Raw genomic sequence first — 20,365 nt, forward strand, 5'->3', positions numbered from 1 at the left:
TATATCGCTGTACATAATCGAGATATTACCAGTTTACAAAACTATTTTTTAAAGTTATTTATAATTTGCTAACGTATAATACAGTTGTATAGAACTGGGAAGTATATCAGAAGTAAAGAAATTTGCAATTTTTTAGAAATATGAAGCTTACAAACTTTATATAAAGACAGTTGACCGATCACTGTACGATTCATTTCACTTTTAGAAATGTAATAAAAACTTTATTGTTGCAATATGACAACAATCCACATATGAGAGGAAACTAAATATTCTAAAAAGTTTTTATAGATTATAAAAGCCATAAAATCTTAGAGACGAGATAAAAGAATTGGCTTTCTCTTTGGGACATTTAAAAGAAACAGTAGATGAAAATAATCCCATAATAATAGAGAACTTGAAACAAAATATCATAGTGAAATTGAATATAAAAATATTGCTTGAAATTAAAAACCTTGATGTGTGAAAATATTTATCAAATCATGCATAATAAAATGTGTTAATCTAAGCAAGTATTGTATAAAGTTCAAAATGCTTAAAAATATTTTATGTACCAATTAAAATTTCTCAATTTCGTTTACATAAAGTTCTCTTGAACCCATGTGGTATTTAGTTTTTGAACAACAAATCCACAATAAATTTATAATTAAAAAAACACACAATTTAAAAATTAATGAAACGTTTTAATGATTTAGCTAATGAAATTCATAATAGTTGATTACACAATAGAGAGCATTCTATCAATCATTATATATATAATTTTATATTATTCATCAGTATTTTAGTGAATTTCTGTTTATTAAGCTTCCATGCTTTTCACATATACCTACATAATGTCAAATATTTACCATATTTACACAACAATATAGAAATAAGCTAATTAACAATAAAATTTAACATTTCCTATATAAATACATATATTTAATCTTGAATTCATACAATATTATCTTTAATAATTTAACAGGAGTACAATATAATTTTAATTTTACTTCCAATTAAATTCAATGAAAAGTGGAATAGAATTTTATTATTTACTAAATAAATTAATCTGAAAATTTACGATTAGGATTACGACCAAACAGAGCAACTCTAATCTCTGGTAACAGCTTTAAAAAAAAAAAAAGTGTCTTTAGTATGTGCTAAAAATGTTAATTATAATAAACTGAAAGTAAGTTATAAAATACCTGTTGACTAATCATCTCCAATCGACTTTCAAGAGTATTACTAACTTTAATCCTACCACCTTCACTGAAAGCATCAATTCCTCCACACCTGAAATGTATTGACAAAATTTTTAAAGAGGAAATAAAATTAATTTCAGGTTACTGAATACTTACATATCTGATGGTAAAAAGTTTTCTTTATCAATGACAACTTTGCACTTCTGTTTTGTGGCATTTTGGTATTCTTTCAATGCTGAATCTAAACATCCTTGCACCAGTCTTGTGTCTTGATGACGGCATCGAATCATCACATCCGATTCCATCAACTGGAACAATGCCTGAAAACATACTGCATATTTTATTTTAAATTAAATAAAAAACAATTATCAAAAGAGCAATTAATAATTAAGCCATCCACAGGCCAAATCGATTAACTCCATTTGTAAATCCTTAATATAATTGTTATTATTTTTACATTTTTCGCATAACTAATTTCATATATCATTACATTAAAGCGATGCTTTAATTTAACAGTATATAAGATGTTTATTTACAATGTTTATTAAAATTTAAAGTTTAAAAAGAATTTTTTTAAATAATTTATATCAATTTTCTTACTTTTTGTTTTTTGGAGTTAATCGATTTGGCAAGTGAGCGGCTCAAATATTATACTATTCTTGTTACACCTGCCATTGACCAGGTTTATAAAAAAAAATTTAAAACATACACCATTACTAATTTTACAAAAATACTGTTAAAAAAAAAATAAACATCAGAGTCCTTAGATGTAACAAAAAACTTTTTAAGTCAACATTATCTAAGTTTGAAGTATGTTAACATAAATATAGATATTTGAAGCTTTCAATATATGTGTTGGCCTTTTATTTTTATGCAAAATCTAAAAATCTTCTGCAAAAAATAATAGCTAAATTACTGATAATCAAGCATTGATTATTAAAGAAAGTTGTTATTCATTAATAATTAAATTATACTTTAAATAAAGCCATATAAAGTCTAGGTACAATCTAAATTTAATCTATAACCTAAGGTATCCAGTAACAATTTAATTTGAATAGTTTTATAAATACGAAGAAATCTTATAATTGAAAGAAAAACTTTATTTTTTATATATTCAATGAAACTTTGTAGTAGTTTTTTCCCTGAAGCACACTAAACAAGAGGTCCTCTTCCATATAAAAATGTGCATTTCAGGCATTTTTTGCCCCTCTTCAGTCCAATTTCTTAAGAAATTCCTATTTAATATCACATTCAATATAGTATTTTATCACAATGAAACACAAATTGGATTAAATCAAAAACTAAAACCAAAACATTTTAAAATTTCAGCAATACATTTAAAAATAAATAAATTGTTAATATTTTCAGTTGTTTTGAATGACCATCAGCAAGCACATTATAAAACCAACAAAATCACACAATACTTTTGAATTCCATTCAAAATATTTTTAACTGCCATGCAATTGGTTAAAAATCTATCAATACAACTTACAATTTATGATACAGAATAAATTTGTGTTATCCTTCAACATATATTAAAAAACAATTTCTATCAATAAAGGCAAATTTAATAGTCTTTAAACTTCTTTGTAGTACATTCTGTATGAATATGCTATTGAACATGTCTTTATGACTAACTTAGCCATAAAGATTCATGTTAAATAGCCATAAAGCCAATTCTTTTTGTATATTACATTTACAGTAGCAACCATATTTTATTGTTTACAACAGAAATTTTATAAAAAGTGCAAGACATTTTAGTTTTTTGATTTGTACTTTAACTTTTATGGAAATTTATATGTATTTTAACTTTCTTAACTGTCTTGATTAAATGCCATATGAGAAAACAAAGAAAAAGACAGCAATAATGCTACGTAAATTATAATAGTATAAAATACTGTATTGAATGTAATGTTAAATAAAAACTTAAATAATTAGACTGAAAGGGAGAAAAAAAAGAATGCCCAAAATGCAGATCCCTATATGAAAGATGCCACTTGTTGAGTGTAGCTTCTAGAAAAAGTATTACACAAGTTTCATTAAGTATAAAAATGAAAGTGAATGAGTGAAAACAAAATTATTTTTGTATTTGATAAATTATTTTATTAGTGCTTCATTTCTACTTGAAATTAACTACAATGATTAAGATAGTCAAAGAATCACCATCAAATAAGTAATTATTATACAATTCACATTCAACCTTTTAAAAACCAGTAATAAAATCGAATTAAAAACCAGTAATAAAACCAGTAATAAAATAAGAATTGAGGACACCATATCTGAATTAGAGCGCATCCAGATCATAGCCACAAGATACGGCTGTAGCCGTACATTAGTTCATAACCTTGCGTCTGCACAATTGCATCGTACTGACAACACCAACACCAACACACACGCACTAACGACTCCAATACCACTCAATCACTTGTTGTGGTTGAATATAATAAACACCTAGACTCCATTTACAGGGAAATTGCCTCATACACCAACAAAAAGATCGCTTACAAGAGACGTAACACTATATATGACCTCATGCGCAATTCCAAGGACATCGTAGATAAAAGAATGGCACCGGGGGTATACTCTGTTCCATTATGGGATAGCAGATTCCAAAGAGAGCTTGTATACATCGGTTCAACGAAACGGTCGCTCGACAAGCGTCTACGCGAGCATAAATATGATATTGACCGCAACAGAGGCACCACTACCCTCTCTGCTTATGCCTCGACCCCGGGCGTAAGTGCTGATCTGCAAAACGCGGAATTGATTAAAATATCCCACCGATTGGACCATCTGCGATCCCTGGAAACTCTGGAAATATACAAGGCTGGACTGCACACAACCTGCATCAATTCTAAAGATGCGTGTAACATTTCTCAAGCTTGGAAGTTTTGTTACGAAGGGGATGTTCCCCATAGCTCCGTTTAATATACATCCCCATCCCTTCTGTTATATATGGATTGTAATTTCGTTGTGTTTTTGCGCCACACGTATTACGCATGCCAACAACACGTAACACGAATACGCAACGGTTCTATTCGAAAATTTGAATACGTTCTGGAACAGTTTTGAATCTCATTAGTTAGAACCTGATGAAGACCGAGTTAACGGTCGAAAACGTTTGTTTTCAAATTTTTATTACTGGTTTTTAAAAGGTTGAATGTGAATTGTTTGCTCACACCAGTACAGAAGTCAAACCTGTAATTATTATATCTTAAACTGAAATTGCAGACAAATTTTTTAACAAAATTATAAATATAAATTTAAGAAAGGCAATCCATAAAAAATTCATCAAGTTGTTTAAATTTCCTGGCAACATTTGGTGGTGCTGTGTGTCATGATATTTTATTAAAAAACAACTTCTTATATTTTTAATTATTATAAAATAACAAAAAACTTAACCACCAAAATTTAATAGCACCATTTCCCCTAATACACAAACCTCCCAGCAAAATTTCAGAAATTTCAATTTTGTTGAAATTTTCTGAAATTTTGCACAGGAAGTTATTGAAAAGCATAGGAGTTATTAAGCTTCAAATAGGGTAAACAAAATTGTGCCCCCCCACATACACAAAGATCCATACATACAGAAAACACCATGAATTTTTTGCATTTCCCAACATTTCAAGGTCTGAGTCCAAAAATCTTGGGGGCATTTTTTGACTGCCATACTTTCCCTCTGTTATGTGTAACAGCCAGGAAAGTAAAAGTAACCTAAAAGAAGATCAACACCACAAAACATTTTAGTGTGTGTTCCTATTGTCAACAATTTTTATTTTTGAATTACATTAAAATTTATTTTTATGGTTTGTAAATATTATATCATTTTTCTGATGATAAATTCAAATTTGAAAAAAATTCTAAGGTTTGATATATGCCAGTGATAACAAGATTAAGCCAGATTTGCAATAGGATACCTAATAAGACAAATGTGCTATGTAAACTAACTTAAAAATTTAGAAGCATTGGAAATATTTAAAGCAGACTTCCAAGGCCCAGCTATCAATTTTAAAGACAAAAAACAAATCTCAAAGGTATCACAAACTATATTTAACCAGACATTATAGCAAATAATGCAGGCGCACCTAATTGGATAACAAAAAAAAGTTTTAAAAAAGAAAACATTTGAAGTTTGAATACATTGGAGTCTTATGTTCATTCCAAGGTAGAATACTAACACCGGAAAGATTCAATTTTTTTAGGGAGTTCTAACTGAGGAAGAACTAGGGTTAGACAGAAAATGTTAGTGACGTAAGTTTTCACAACTAAATGCCTTAATTTTCTAGGAATTATCACAGCCACAGACGTTGTTTGTGAATTTTATTTATAGTTCATTTTAATATGAAAGGATAGATCCATGTTTTGTTTGTATTGTGGCAGAGGATTAAACCAGGTATATTATGTTAAATTCAAAAATGTATTAAATTTTATACATTGACATTTAAAATGTTTAATGAATATACTACAAAAAATAATATGTTATATAAAATATTATTGATTAATTTTGAATTAATAAAAACAAACATCCAAAGAATTGTGGATATTTCTACACTATCACCCAAAATAGCAGAAAAAACACATGAAAAATTAATCTTATTTCATGTATAGTTTTACATATCAGAAAATTAATAATAAAATTAACTTACTTGTATAATTAATCTTCGTAATATCTCTTGATATTTTGACTGATCTTTGACAATTTCATGTAAACGTTTGCGAGCTTCATCTAAAACAGTCTATATAAAAAAATCCTATATTTAAAAACTATCAAGCAAAAATATGAAATATGTGTTTACTTCTTATAAAATAAAATATTTAATTAGATTAAATATATACTGAACAACTAACCATGACATGTTCTTCTCTTGCTTTAAGAACTCTCAAACGAGCTTGATTCATCATATTAGAACTCTGACTGCAATATATGTAATAACAATATATGTAAATTCAAGAAAAAAAACAACAAAAGAATTTAAAACAAAAATAATAATACATTAAAATAAAAAAAATATTAAATTAACACAGTATTGAAAATTAAACTTATTATGTAATCACTTCTTAGTATTAAAATGCAACATTTTCATTTTTCAATTCAAATTCTATAAACAATGGAATGTTACTATCAAACTTAATTTAAATTAATGTTGTTGTTATTACACATATAAATGTAATATCATTTATGATTTTAAACATAAGAAATTACAGTTTATCATTTATCCGAATCAATTGGGGACTGGAGTTGTTTAAATATACTTTATAACAACTTATTTTTCGGATAACCGATTACATACGAAAAAATATATTAACTTATCCCATGTTGAAATTTTTCTCCGTTGCATCTCGCTTTGCGTTGAATTTTCGTCGATTTTACGCCTAAGAAAAATTTTTATAATAATAATCGTGGCTATTGTATCGTTAAAAATTATTTCTTTATTTCGTACAAACAAAATAAATATATTGAAAGATACAAAAACAAAACAAAATTATACTTTAGAAATTAATCTAGTATCAAAAATGTTCAATTCAATACGACACAGTACGACTGGAAAGCTTTCGGTTAACCGATGTTTTGGTTGATCAGCTTTCGTATAAACGACGCTCTACTGTAATATTTTTTACTCCCATACTGTGCATCTTATATTTTTTTCTTCATTTTTTTTATACTTCAAATAATAAGATGAAATATTACAATACAATTTACAATACTATATACAACCTCATAAAAATAAAACAAGATCTGTAATCTATACTATGCTTCTATTCCTTACCTTTAATATCAATATACAATATATAACCAGTGGTTATATATTGATATTAAAGGCTAGGAATTATCAAGCCTATGTGGCTGTGATAATTCCTAGAAAATTAAGGTATTTTACAAGGTAATATATTGATATGGTAAGAAAACAATAGTTTTCCTAGTCATCTCTTTCTCTGAAGACATTTCTCAAGGTTATACTGTTTAGGTCAGGGATGGACAACCTTTTTTTATGTAAGGGCCACATTTCAAAACTTTTGAACTGACGCAGGCTGCATACAAGATAAAAGAGGAAAAAAATGCTGTTAAATCACAATTATTTATTCATATATGAAGTATAATTATAAATTGAAATAGGTATACTTAATTTAGCTTCTGGAACTGATGTAAACGTAATATATTGAAAATATTTGGTTAAATATTAGTCACTGCTAGTTTTAAATTAGTTTCGATGTGAGTCTGTTAGACAGTTTCTTGGTTTAAGTTTTACTAAATTCATTGTGGGAAAAACTATTCACATACATAAGTTGTAGAAAATAGCATTTTAATTTTTGCTGCATACTTCCTTAAGCTGGAAAATTGATATATTTATACATATTTTATGTGACATATTTTTGGAGCCAGAAAGCAAATAAACAATTTACTTTGTATTGAATCAGAAAAAATTATATTAATACTAGCAATCATGAAAAAATGGATGAAAACAGTCATTCATATGAGTTCTGTGAAATCATACATGGGATACCATTCTAGTATTCTCATAGAATACCATTCTAGAATTCCATCAAGAATAACAAATCTCTGCATATTGGTGATGATTCAAATGAATTTATAAGCTTTAATTCATTGTATTTACTGCACATCAACTGGAATATTAACTATTTATGATTTCATATATTTTTATGAAAATGTTATAAAATTCATGCTCTTTACTAATATGAGATAGATCACTTTTGTTTTTTACATATCAGATATAACAGAGTTAATTATGCTTTGATCATTTTATTACATAATTTATTCCTCCTAAATACAGTAGAGACTCGTAAATCGGCAACCCTGGTAATCGGAATCGCCGGTAATCAGCACGATTTTCAGTCGGACTGTGTCGTGCTGAATCGAACGTTTTTGATACTAGATTTACTTCTAAAGTATAATTTTCATGTTTTTATATTCTTCAATATATTTATTTTGTTTGTACAAAATGCAGAAATAATTTTTAACGATACGATAGCCTTGATTATTATTATAAAAATTTTCGTTAGGCTTAAAATCGACGAAAATTCAACAGGAAGCGACACGCAACGGAGAAAAATTTGAACATCGGACAGGTTAATATATTTTTTTTCGTACATAAACCGTAATCGGAACAAATCCCTAATCTGAACAACCCCAGTCCCCAATTGATTCCGATTTTCGGTTCACTACTGTACTCCTATCACAGTACACACGCATAGGGTTGCATGGATTAAGAAAAACTTCAGATAATTGGGGATAAGATAGGAAAAAGGAAATCAAAAAGAACTACTGACAAATAAATATGTATTTTAAAATTTTTTTACACTTTATGTAGTACATATATTCATGTTAAATTGAGTAATACATATTAATTTTATAAATTCTACATTTTTAAAAAATAAACTAAATTATTTTTATTTTTGGTTAGAACATTTAGCTACAAAGCAAGCAAAATTAATTTAGGTTAGGTGGCATTCAGATTAGTAATAATGCACTTTATTGTTTATTTTAGATTTCAATAATACATTTTTAAATTTTATTTAGAAATGTTATCTTTAATAATGTACAAATATAAACAACTTACAAAACTCGACACATTACAATAAAACTACAACTACTGCCATATGGCATTGAGATAAATAGCGGCTGTAATATTTATAAATATTATAGCTGATATTTATTATGGTGCTTTGGGCACTGAATGCGTCCCCAGTCAGCACCGTAATAACGAATGATGGTTATATTGTAATCTTAAATATAATAGAAGAGGCGCTTGGACTGGAGGTCTGGATAGCATAATTGGAAATGCATCCATATGGCAAGCAGGAGTTGCAGGTATGAATTCCACTTAGGGCAAATTCTTTTCTTTCAGTTATATCTAAAATTATTTAAATTACAGGAATTTCAATAAGTAATGCCTTTTATTTTTTTACGCAAAAGTTTTAATGCGTATGGAAAAAAAGAGAATATACAAAATGAAATATGTGGATTAGGCTACTTTTTGACATAAGAACCATTCAGGTTCAAGCACTTGACCCAGCAGTGAAAATGCTTGAAGATGCCTGCATTATAGAATGCCAGTTCCTGGCCATAAAACCATCTGCAAACAGCTGATTTAACCTCCTCATCAAAATGGAACCTCTCTCAAGACAGGAATTTCTTCAAAAGGCCAAACAGGACACTGAGCAATTTTTCCAATAGTGTCTTCAAGCAAATATGGTAGTTGCCTTGAATCATTTGATCAACAACAGTGACTGTTTGAGGCGAAGCTGCACTTAACAGACGACCTAACCTATGCTCATCAATCACACACTGACAACCATTTTTAAACATTTCGTCACCATGCAATCGTCACTGTATACTTTCTGCAGCATAAATTTCTTCACATTTCTTGCCCCCTGCCCATAGAAAACCAACAACACTTTGCTGCTCTTGGAGTGTGGACGATGGTAATGTTCACACTATTTTTTCCCATTTGTCAGAAATGTCTGACAGGCAACACAAATGTTCCTATCGTGCAATAGTGTTGCCAGAAATTCAAATTTCATTTACCATATTCACATTTTTGACACACCTATGTCTTGTTTATAAAATCACACTGCCTGCTGTCTTACCAGCTTAGAGGTATGAAGGAGTACATGTCAGGAGTTGAAATTTGGCACAGAGTATTAGGTGCCCAAATCCTGCGCGCATAAAAAAAAACCAGACTTTAGGTAGTCAGGGGACAGAGAACCAAAACACAATAAAATACAAAATGGTGACACTCTCTACAAACAGGCAGTAGTGCAAGATTTGCATATGTGTTGCTGGTTGGGAAGTTCGAAAAGCAAATGTTGCTAAATCAAATTTTGACAAACAAATCTTTGAAAAAAACCCATTTACCTGTCCTGTGTTATTCCCCACATATTTCTGGTCACCACGTGCTAACCTCAACCAATTGACTGGAGATATCTCATTTCATCATTGAAACTTTTTGAAACTAGATGGCACGTCGTTATAATTTTATATTAAAAGTAACTCCCAAAATATAATTATTTTTTCTTTTTACATTTATTAATATATATATTTCATTTGTGCAAAATAAAAAAATAATTGCAAACAATACAATAGCACCATTATTTTTTTCAAAAACGGGAAATTTTCACATTGACAAAAATTCAACATGGGGCGTCACGCAATGGAGAGCAATTTCAACATTCAATAGGTTAATTTCAATGAAAAAGCATTGTGGATGACCTCATGGTCATGGCTGTGGCCGGCAAAGTTTGAATGATTGCACTCAAAACCAGCGATACCAAAGATGATTGGAGAATGAGAACGAGATCTGCCGTGAGCGTCAAAGTGATCCCGCTTAGTAGTAAGTCTCCGAGACACAGCCTTGTCCCAAATACAGCCTTGCCATTTTACTTGTTGCATACACATTAAAATGTTTGTTTAAAAAAATAAAAGGCATTACTTATTGAAACACCCTCGTAATTATTAAATTTACTAGAAGATGGTGCTGAACTCTTTCCTCTACAGTCAAATTTATCAGTAATTTATAATTATTATAGCCGATATTTGGCCTGACGTTATACAACAATTGTTGTAGCTTTAATAATGTAAATAATACAAAAAAATTCTACTAAAAATATAATGATCAACCAATGCCGAATTATCAGGCTAGCAAATGGCTATAGAAATATTAATAATTTAAGATAATTTGGTACTAGAGCTAGGCATTAGGCACCATCTCTTGCTAAATTTAATAATGTGTCCCCAGCCGGCATTGTAATGACCGTCGATGGTCGTACGGTAACTTATATCAGCTGGAAGAGGAGAGCGGATTGGAGGTCCGGGTAGCGTAACAGGTAACGTGTCTGCACGGATAGCAAAGTTGCGGGTTCGAGTCCCGCTTCGGGCCGTTTCTTTTCTTCCAGTTAGGCCTAAATTTATTTAAATTATTTAATTAAAATTCTAATTATTAAATTTAGCAAGAGATGGCACCTAACGCCTAGCTACTAGCCCGTTACAGATAACGATCAACCAATGCTGAATTATCAGGCTAGCAAATGGCTATAGAAATATTAATAATTTAAGATAATTTGGTACTAGTACCAAATTATCTTAAATTATTAATATTTCTATAGCCATTTGCTAGCCTGATAATTCAGCATTGGTTGATCGTTATCTATAACGGGCTAGTAGTTGTTTATTTATACTAAAAATATAAATTAAAAATCAATTTAGTGGAATATGTATCTAATAGAAGAGCAAACAGAATACAAACTATATGAAATAAATTAAATCTGAACAATTTTGATATTAAGTCCAAGATTCTATGATAGTTCTTTCACCTTCACACTCATTAAACCTTACTGGTGCTCAATGACAAATTTCAAAGACTTTCATGTATGTTCCATTCGTAGAATACAAAAACCTGAAACAGAGCTCAAAAGGTGTCTGAAAACATTTGTTTACTTGTGAAATTTGTCACTGGGCACCAGAGAGGTTTAACGAGACTATGATTTTGAAGTTAAGAAAAATGAAAGTAATCATACATTTTCTTTTGCATTTCCACCTGTTTCTCCTTTCGATCATAAAATTCTATTATTTTTAATCTTTGTTCTTGAACTAATCTTCCCTTTTCAAGAGTGAATTCTTCATCAGCCTGAAATAAACAATTGAAAGTTTATAATGACATTATATGCATTTATAAAACAATAAATAATTTTCTCACCTTAGTATCAATTTCCTCAGCCTTTTCATCAGCCTCTCTCTCAATAAAGGCCATCATATGGTTGATCTTAATAGAAAAAAAATTCAATTCAATTAGAATCTTGCAAATAGAATGCTACAAAGTATAATATTTATCAAAACATGTATATTTTTCAAAATCTAATATTACATATTTACAATTATGACATCTGGTAAATATAACATCAAATACATTGTGTACAAACTCTGTAGTATTGAGATAAAACTGTCCTTTAAAATATGCATATTGTTTATAATATCATAGCAAACAATACTATAAAGTCCAACTATCCACTGCAGTTAATTTAATGAAAACAAGACACTTTTAACAGTGAATAAGTTTTTGAAAATACAAATATTTTCAAAATGGCCTTGCCCAAACAACAGTGATACGTGGTTCATTCAAATTCACCAAAGGCAAAAAACTTCAAGCAAAGTTGATCTGCCTGAAAAAAAGCATCAAAAAAGTTGATGCTTTTGATAAGATTTCATAAAACCAAAAACAACAATCACAGCAATGACAATGATGTATTGTGAAACACTTTCTAAACTAAGACATGCCATTCAGAAGTCTTGAAATGCTGACATCGAGAATTGTTTTCCACACAACAATGCATACTTGAACACTGCTGCCTCCAATATTCAGATGCTTCAAGCAATTCAGATGGAAACTATTTGATTGTCTCCCTTATTGTACCCAGTAACTATTACCTCTTTCCACACTTAAAGAAATGGCTTGTATCACAACAATTTGAAAAAACTGAGGTGTTGCAAATTACAATGCTGAACAGGAACAGGTGGTAAAATTTTATACAGCAGGCATAAAGCAACTTGTTTCTCACTACCAAAGCTGCTTGGAAAAATTCTGACTACATAGAAAAATGAAAGGGGTTATAGATATGTTTGTAACCAATAACAAATTTTTCATAAACTATTTGATTTTATCAGGGATGCGGAGTTGGTATAAACACTCAACTCCTGATAATTTTAGTAAGCCGACTCTGACTCTGGCAAAACAAAGTCATTTTATGGGAGCAGAGATATTCAAAGGGGGTACCCTACTCTGAACTCTGATAGGAGCCAGGGGCATTTACCCAAATATTTTTATAGTTAGTATTTTTAATATTTAACTCACATTAATATTTATTTGTATAAAACATTAATTTTTCACAAATATTTAATAAGAGGAGAAAGGGGGGTGATAAATTCTCATCTACATATCTTTATTCTGCAGAATTTGCACTTCAATTTTTCCCTTCCAGAAAAGTTAGTCCAACTAAAAAGTGTGTGAGTACTTCAGCCCCTTGTTCAGAAAAGAAAAATATATACTCTGATGAATTAGTCTGGCTCATTCAGAAAAATAGAGTACTTATTTAGAGCATGGATAACAAAGAATGATTCAAAAATATTCAAATTCAATTGGGTCAAAATAATTTAACTACTAAACACAAATACTACAGAGAAAACTACATATTTAATAAATTAAATTGCTGCATTTTGTATTTAAAATTAATGAATTATAACAAAATACAAAAAGGTTTTAAAAAATTAATAAATATAAAATAAATTTTCTTTCATTTGAATAAAAAAACTAAATTTAAAATGCTGGAGTCGGAGTCCACACATTTTTTCCAACTCAAACTCCTCTAGCCAGAAATTCCTCCCAACTGACTCCATAGCCGTGGTTTTTATAACCATTCAGTCCTTTTTTCATAATATGCCTCAATTATATTGTACTGTACAGTACATACATATTGAAAGTGATAAAAATCTAAATTAGTACTCTAACGTTACAAAACACAAAAATTTTATAATAAATATTGAAAATCAAATATAATTTAACAAATTGCACTTAGAAATTTAAATTTATATCAAATTTTGATTAGATTTGTATAGAGATAATATTTGCAATTATTAAACAATTAAGACTATATCACAATTTCATTTTATGATTCAGCTTTTACTAATAGGAATGGCATAATCATATGATAAATGTTTTTATTGATAAAACAATCACTGCAAAATAAATTTTTCCCAACTTACTGTCTCGTGTTTTACACTACTTTTTAATTAATCTTTTTGTATCCTTTTCACACATTTTTTCAAATGAAAATTTTATCAAATAAAATTTTTGGTAATTTAATTGGTTTTTAATTTAATATTTAGATTAAATACAAGAAATCTTTCCCAAAGAATCTTTATCATTTAAAAATTTTATTAGCATAATTCATTTAACTGAGATATGCTGTTTCTATAAATCTCTTTGAAAGAGTAAAATTAAGTAACTGAACATTGAAACAACAAAAAGAATTGCTTTGAGAGATTTTCTGTTAAACAACCTTTTCTTGTAATGGTTAAAAAAGTAAGCTGTCTGTAAATAAATAATCAAATGGCCAAATGGGCTAAAACATCAGCCTACTGCTGTGAGGACCAAGGATTGAATCCTGGCAAACTCCCCAGAAATTTTTCAGGGCAGTCTGTCCCAGTTATGTCAGGTTCCATCTCTCACCACCCAATGAGTATGGAAAAAGAAGATCTTAGTGGCCACAGGGAAAAAAATTTTAAAAATATCTCCAAATGAGGTCACTCATAACAATGAATACATCTTAACACCTTGCATACAATTAAATATTGAAGTTTTGAAGTTGAAAATGTAAAATCATCTAATATTTTCCATGTATTCTTCATTTAGCTTGTTGTTTAGAGTTGTATCAGAGTATTATTTCAGCAATCATACAGTGCTGTTTTCCCCAAACTTATCACAATGACTTCTGTATGTTATAACTCTCTTTTTATTCTTTTAACAAAATGCATTTCAGACTCATATCATCCCTCTTCAGTTGTTGTATAGTTGCTACCATAATAAAATTTGGTGAACAAAACAAATAGTAAATACACATTTGGTCTTTAAAATTCTTCAAAATAAAAAAAAATAAAAAAAATTAGATGAACACACATGCTCATATTATGGTGTCCATCTTGTGAATTTAATAAGGTTTTTGAAGAATTTAATGGCCAAATGTGTATTTACTATTTGTTTTGTTCACCAAATTTTATTATTTAACAACTATATAACTGAAGAGGGATGATATAAATCTGAAACACATTTTGTTAAAAGAATAAAAAGAGTTATAACATACAGAAGCCATCATGATAAGTTTAGGGAAAACAGCACTATATGGTTGCTGAAATGATATCTAATATTTTCCAGATTTAAATCTTTAAAATGCAGATTTCTGAAACTGTTTCTTTCAATATCAAGAAGTGCTATTATTATTATTATGTTGGGTTTTGTGAGTTATACTCGGTTGACACCGGTGGCTATGTACTATGCCAGACCAGAGTCAAGGTATAGTAACCAAAACAAAACAGAAATTAAAAAAGTATGTCAGTGTGTGTGTCTGTATTCAGGAATTTCCTAACAATATAACATATATTCAATATAGTGGCCTTCTGTAGTGTGATGTATGGGTTTCTATTCAATTATAATGTTCCTACGCTTTGTGTAGTGTGTATGATACGACACCTGTAGAAGAGAGAACGACAGGTACAATAAGCATCCTATCCTCTTCCACAGATGCCTTATTTCCTGGGTGAGTTCTGTGTACTTGTTGATTTTTTCAGTTCATGTGTTTTGTACATTGTGAGTATTTGGAATGGAAATGTCTATAATGTATGTGATTTTATTGCATTTGTCAATGAGTGTGATGTCTGGTCTATTGTAGTATATTGTTTTATCTGTGATTATGGCTCTGTCATAGTATTTTGTGTGTGTTGTTTTCCAATACTGAATGTATTTGTAGTGTGGTTCATGGATGTCTAATAATTTGTGTTTCTTTGCAAGCTCTTGGTGTATTATATTTGCTATTTGGTTGTCTATGTAAATAATCTGTTTGTGCCAAGAGTTTGCAACCAGAAGTGATGTGTTTTATAGTTTCTGGTATGATGTGACATTTTCTGCATGTGTTGTTATTATTATTATTAGTCATTTCATTCTTCAGTTTCTGTTTGACACACAACAGGGATTATTTAAGACATTCTCCTTACTTGGGAAATCCCATTGCTTTATAGCAGCATTTCTCAACTTGGGGGCCACGGTGATATTGAGGAAGGGGTCGTAAAACAATAATGAAATCATTTTATGAGAAAAAATCATTTATTATAAACTTATAAACATTTTACTTACTAAGTACACATGTAATAAAAAGAAATTAATGTGATGGTTGCATTTGTTTTTCATTTAAAATTTTCTCCATACGTGGATCTATGTTAGAAACACACAAAAGCAAATTGTTTTCGAGTGATAAAAGATAATTCCTGTATTTAGTTTTTAGTGCAACTATAGACAAAAAACCCTTTTCAGAGATAAGATGTGGCAAAAGGAATTGATATTTTCAATGCTTCTGTGACTAAATTTCCATATTCATGTCAACAAGCAAGCCAAAATGTATTTAAATCTTCAGATTGTAGTTGTAGTGTTTTGTCGGCAGACATTTCGATGAGCTGGTTGTGAATCTCAACTGGTACTTAGCAGTGGCAACATCATTTTCACTAAACAAATTCAGTACTCATCTCTTCGAGAAATCATTTTTATCTTCCAAGAAATATTCCGTCAACTAAGTTTTTAGCTCATGCAAACGCATTTTCATGCAATCCAAACTGTGGTAAATAATAGTGTCTTGTTCATTCAAATTTTTCTCAATATAATCTGAAATGAGTGGGAACATATCCAAATTTTTGCTTTGAAGGCAAATAATCCAGATATCAAGCTTCTTAATGAATGCATAAACTTTGTCTGTCATTAATAAAATGTTTTTATCATGTCCTTGTAAATTCACATTCAAGTTGTTTAAATGCGAAAATACATCAGCTGAGTAAGCCAACAGCAACATACACTCATTATTCTGTAAAAACAATGAGAATGGTGTTTGTTTATCCTGGAAAAATATTAATTCATCTCGCAATTCCAATACCTGGGTTAACACTTTCCCTCGCGATAACCATCTAACTTCTGTATGGAAAAGAAGAGATTTTTTTATTTTCGTCCATTTCATCGCATAGTTTAGCAAACAGCCTTTTCTGTAATGGTCGGCTTTTAATAAAATTAACCAACTTTACAGCTTCACATAAGAATTTCATTGAGATTTTCTGGCATATTTTTTGTGACAAGAGCATGTCTGTGAAGGAAGCAATGCATCCATTCCGCCCTTGGTATAAGGCAATCTCTTAATATTTTCGTTAAACTATTGTTCTTTCCTGTTATTGCCTTAGCACCATCACTACATACTGCAATACATTTTGTCCAATCTATGTTAGTATAGTTTCTCATAGCTTCATAAAAAACATCAAAAAAGACATTGTCCTGTTGCATGACCCAGTACTGTTTTGCAAAACATTTTCTTTGATTGATGTGTCCATATTGCATTCATACCTCACAAAACATAAGAACCGAGACATGTTTGTTACATCTGTTGATTCATCAAATCGAATACTAAAAACTTCACTCGAACTCACTTGCTGAATTATCTGATCGTGAACATCATCAGCCATGTCACTGATGTGTCATTAGAAAGCGGAATGTTTTTGCTTCTTCCACACCTATTAAAACACTGACAATATCAAATGCAACAGGCAATATGAGGTTTTTGGCAATTGTATGGGGTTTGGAAAGCTACTCTTAATGCTATGAGATAAGATGCTTCAAGTACACTTTTATCAGTAAGGCTTTAGTCTACTGAAAAATGATCAAAATGAAAAAACGGGTAATCCCAGAAATTTTCCCACATTTTCCATTAGTTGATAAAAATTCCCAATCTGGAAACACTGGGTGGCATTGCACAAAACTGCCTTTGATTCTTAACATCAGTTCCTGCTTTCCTGTCCAAATTTGCTGCACATTGTCACAACATCACTAGGTATGTGGTGTATGGGACTCCCATCACACAAGAGCTTGACATTCTACTATTTTTCCTAAAGAATGCTTTATGATTAAATTTCACACTAAATGTCAAAATAAGCAGACTAGGATTTTATCACCAGTATTATAATTTTATTGCCACTTTAATAAAAATATCACTAAATGGCAATTTTGGTGCTACGCAGTGCAGTGCAACCCATTTTATGTATAAATTCTTTTCAAGTTTTTATTCATAAAGTGAATCATCTAGTAAAATGATAATTTTATTTTAAAGAACTATAAAATAAAAATTCTTTATAATTTAAACAGAAACAAAGTTTTAACAATAAACTTTAAAACATTAAAACATCAATATTTATATCACCATTTAAAATATCATTAGCAAATTACTGTTATCAGTTATATATGAAAAAAGCTAATCAAGACAACACAAAGACAATTGTTGAATTTATGAAAAACACATTTCATAAAAATACTTTGGACATTTTCAACATTAAGTATACAAATTTCATCATTGGAAATTGACTGATCATCTTCATATTGTCTTAACTAATTTATAATGATATTCAAATACCGAGAAATTTCCACTTCCTAAAATTAATCCGTATTACATTTTTAAATGTTTATGGAATTTTTCTTTTTACAAAATAAAATTTTTTTATAAACTTGAAAACAAAAAAAAAACCTTTTTAAGTGTTCCATCTGTTACTAGATAGAAGTTACAAGTTTTTTTTTTTCCCCTCTCTCTTCTTGTCAGGACAAACTTTTTGTTAATGAACTGCAACTGATCTCAAATAGGAAGTAGAGATGGGGAAATTGCATGAGACACTCATCATATTTCTATGAATTTTTTCAGCTTGATTTTTTTATGTATTATTTTGTTTAAAAAAAGAAAAAGTAATTTCATCAGTAAAGTTAGAATTAGAGTTGCTGCTCATATGATTCAGAAAATAGGATAGAATGTTGTATTTGTGAAAAACTGTAATCACCATCATTTACCATGAGTTAATGTTTATCTAGATTAGAAAGTGAGTTTTTTAAACTGTTTTTTTATCACAGTAAGACAAATTGTGATATTTAATTTTATAAATTTTATATTTTAAAGACCAAAAGTGTATCTTTATTAATTTTGTTGTTAAATATTATTCTAATACTTGTAATAAGTTAATTTTTAGCTGTAAAAAATATAAAGCAACTCATAAACAGTTTCACCACCCACTTTTTAACATTTAAAATTTCATTAAGTCTATTAAGTTGTTTTACTTCAGTAAAATAGTTAAATAATGATTTATTTGTTAAATATTTAATAATAATCACCTGTTTTTGAACTCCGCTGTCGGATAACGCCATGATTTCGTTTAGAAATTATTTACTGCTTACAACAGACGACAAAATGGAAGTCTGATCATATGATCTACAACACACCCTCTGTTGTTCAGAAATGATTGAATGAACGTTTTGGATTTTTTAAAAATATATTATAAAATTATTTTAGTATAAATATGCATAATATAATAAATAATATATACAGTCAAACCTGTTTTTATGCGCTCCTTTTATGTGCGATTTTTATTTGTGCGATTTTTTTAATGCGAATTTTTAATTTGTGCGGTATAGTTGGCGACTAGTCTCGTGCGATTCGTCATGTCTCACGTTGACTTATTATAGCTAAATAAACTTATTATAGCATAAATGCACTTATTATAGTAATATTATTGCATGAATATGCGAAAAATGAAATAATTTACTTTTTAAGTCAACAAAACACCACCTGGACAAAAATATGTAAAACAGACGATAGACCAGACGATGCAGTCAAGTGCTGACATCTGTTGTCAATAAATTTTATTTCGTACGGTTTTGAGTTATTTTCTATGTGAGACTTTTTTTATGCGGTCCCTGTTGACCGCATAAAAAAATTATTTTTTTAATTGTGTCGCGAAAACTATTATTTACAGCCATTCGTGAAGTTTCGTAAGATTTTTTTTAATGCGTTTTTTTTAATGCGGTCCCTATCCCCCGCATAAAAACAGGTTTGACTGTATTAATTTTGTTTTTATGTGTTTATAATTTAATTGAATTAAGAATATAAAAATGGCACTCGAACCCGGGGCGGATACTTTTGACTGTATCAGCATTGAAGAAATGGTTTAAAAATTTTGCAAATATTTTGTAACCGACAGTTTATTTATATGATTAGTAAGTAGATTATAAGGAAAAATTCGTATGCTGCTAATACCACTGAAAAGTCCACGTAGACAATGTCTACCCTCCCATTGTGTATAGCGATGTACTTTTTGCGACTCTTCTCTTTTCTTTAAACTATATACATAATTAATGGACGGTCCCTAAATACCAATCTGATCATTTAAATACTAAAAAATATAACACGAAATTTGTGACGCCCTTGTAAGTGCTAAGTCCTAGGTAGCGCCGGATTAAGCCTCTAGTGAGTCCTAGACAAAATTTAAATTGGGGCCTCATTTAAATAAGTTGCTTCTAAATAAATCTTAAATAATGTCACTTAAGATTTTTATTAAT

General features: G+C 29.5%; 1 protein-coding gene across 1 annotated transcript; it reads right to left on the minus strand.

The window, feature by feature from the left end:
• Positions 1 to 659: 659 nt before the first annotated feature.
• Vha26 (V-type proton ATPase subunit Vha26) lies at positions 660 to 19,271 on the minus strand. Its single transcript, XM_067268138.1, has 8 exons — positions 19,142 to 19,271; positions 11,891 to 11,956; positions 11,712 to 11,821; positions 6,027 to 6,093; positions 5,825 to 5,914; positions 1,335 to 1,498; positions 1,182 to 1,269; positions 660 to 1,103 (listed from the first exon to the last, which is right to left on the minus strand). Exons 1-8 carry the CDS (start codon positions 19,172 to 19,174, stop codon positions 1,041 to 1,043), a joined length of 681 nt encoding a protein of 226 aa, XP_067124239.1. The 5' UTR covers positions 19,175 to 19,271; the 3' UTR covers positions 660 to 1,040.
• Positions 19,272 to 20,365: the final 1,094 nt, after the last annotated feature.

This window comes from Centruroides vittatus, unplaced genomic scaffold (genome assembly GCF_030686945.1).
Source record: "Centruroides vittatus isolate TY-2023 unplaced genomic scaffold, ASM3068694v2 contig_3170, whole genome shotgun sequence".
NCBI classification, from domain to species: Eukaryota; Metazoa; Arthropoda; class Arachnida; order Scorpiones; family Buthidae; genus Centruroides; species Centruroides vittatus.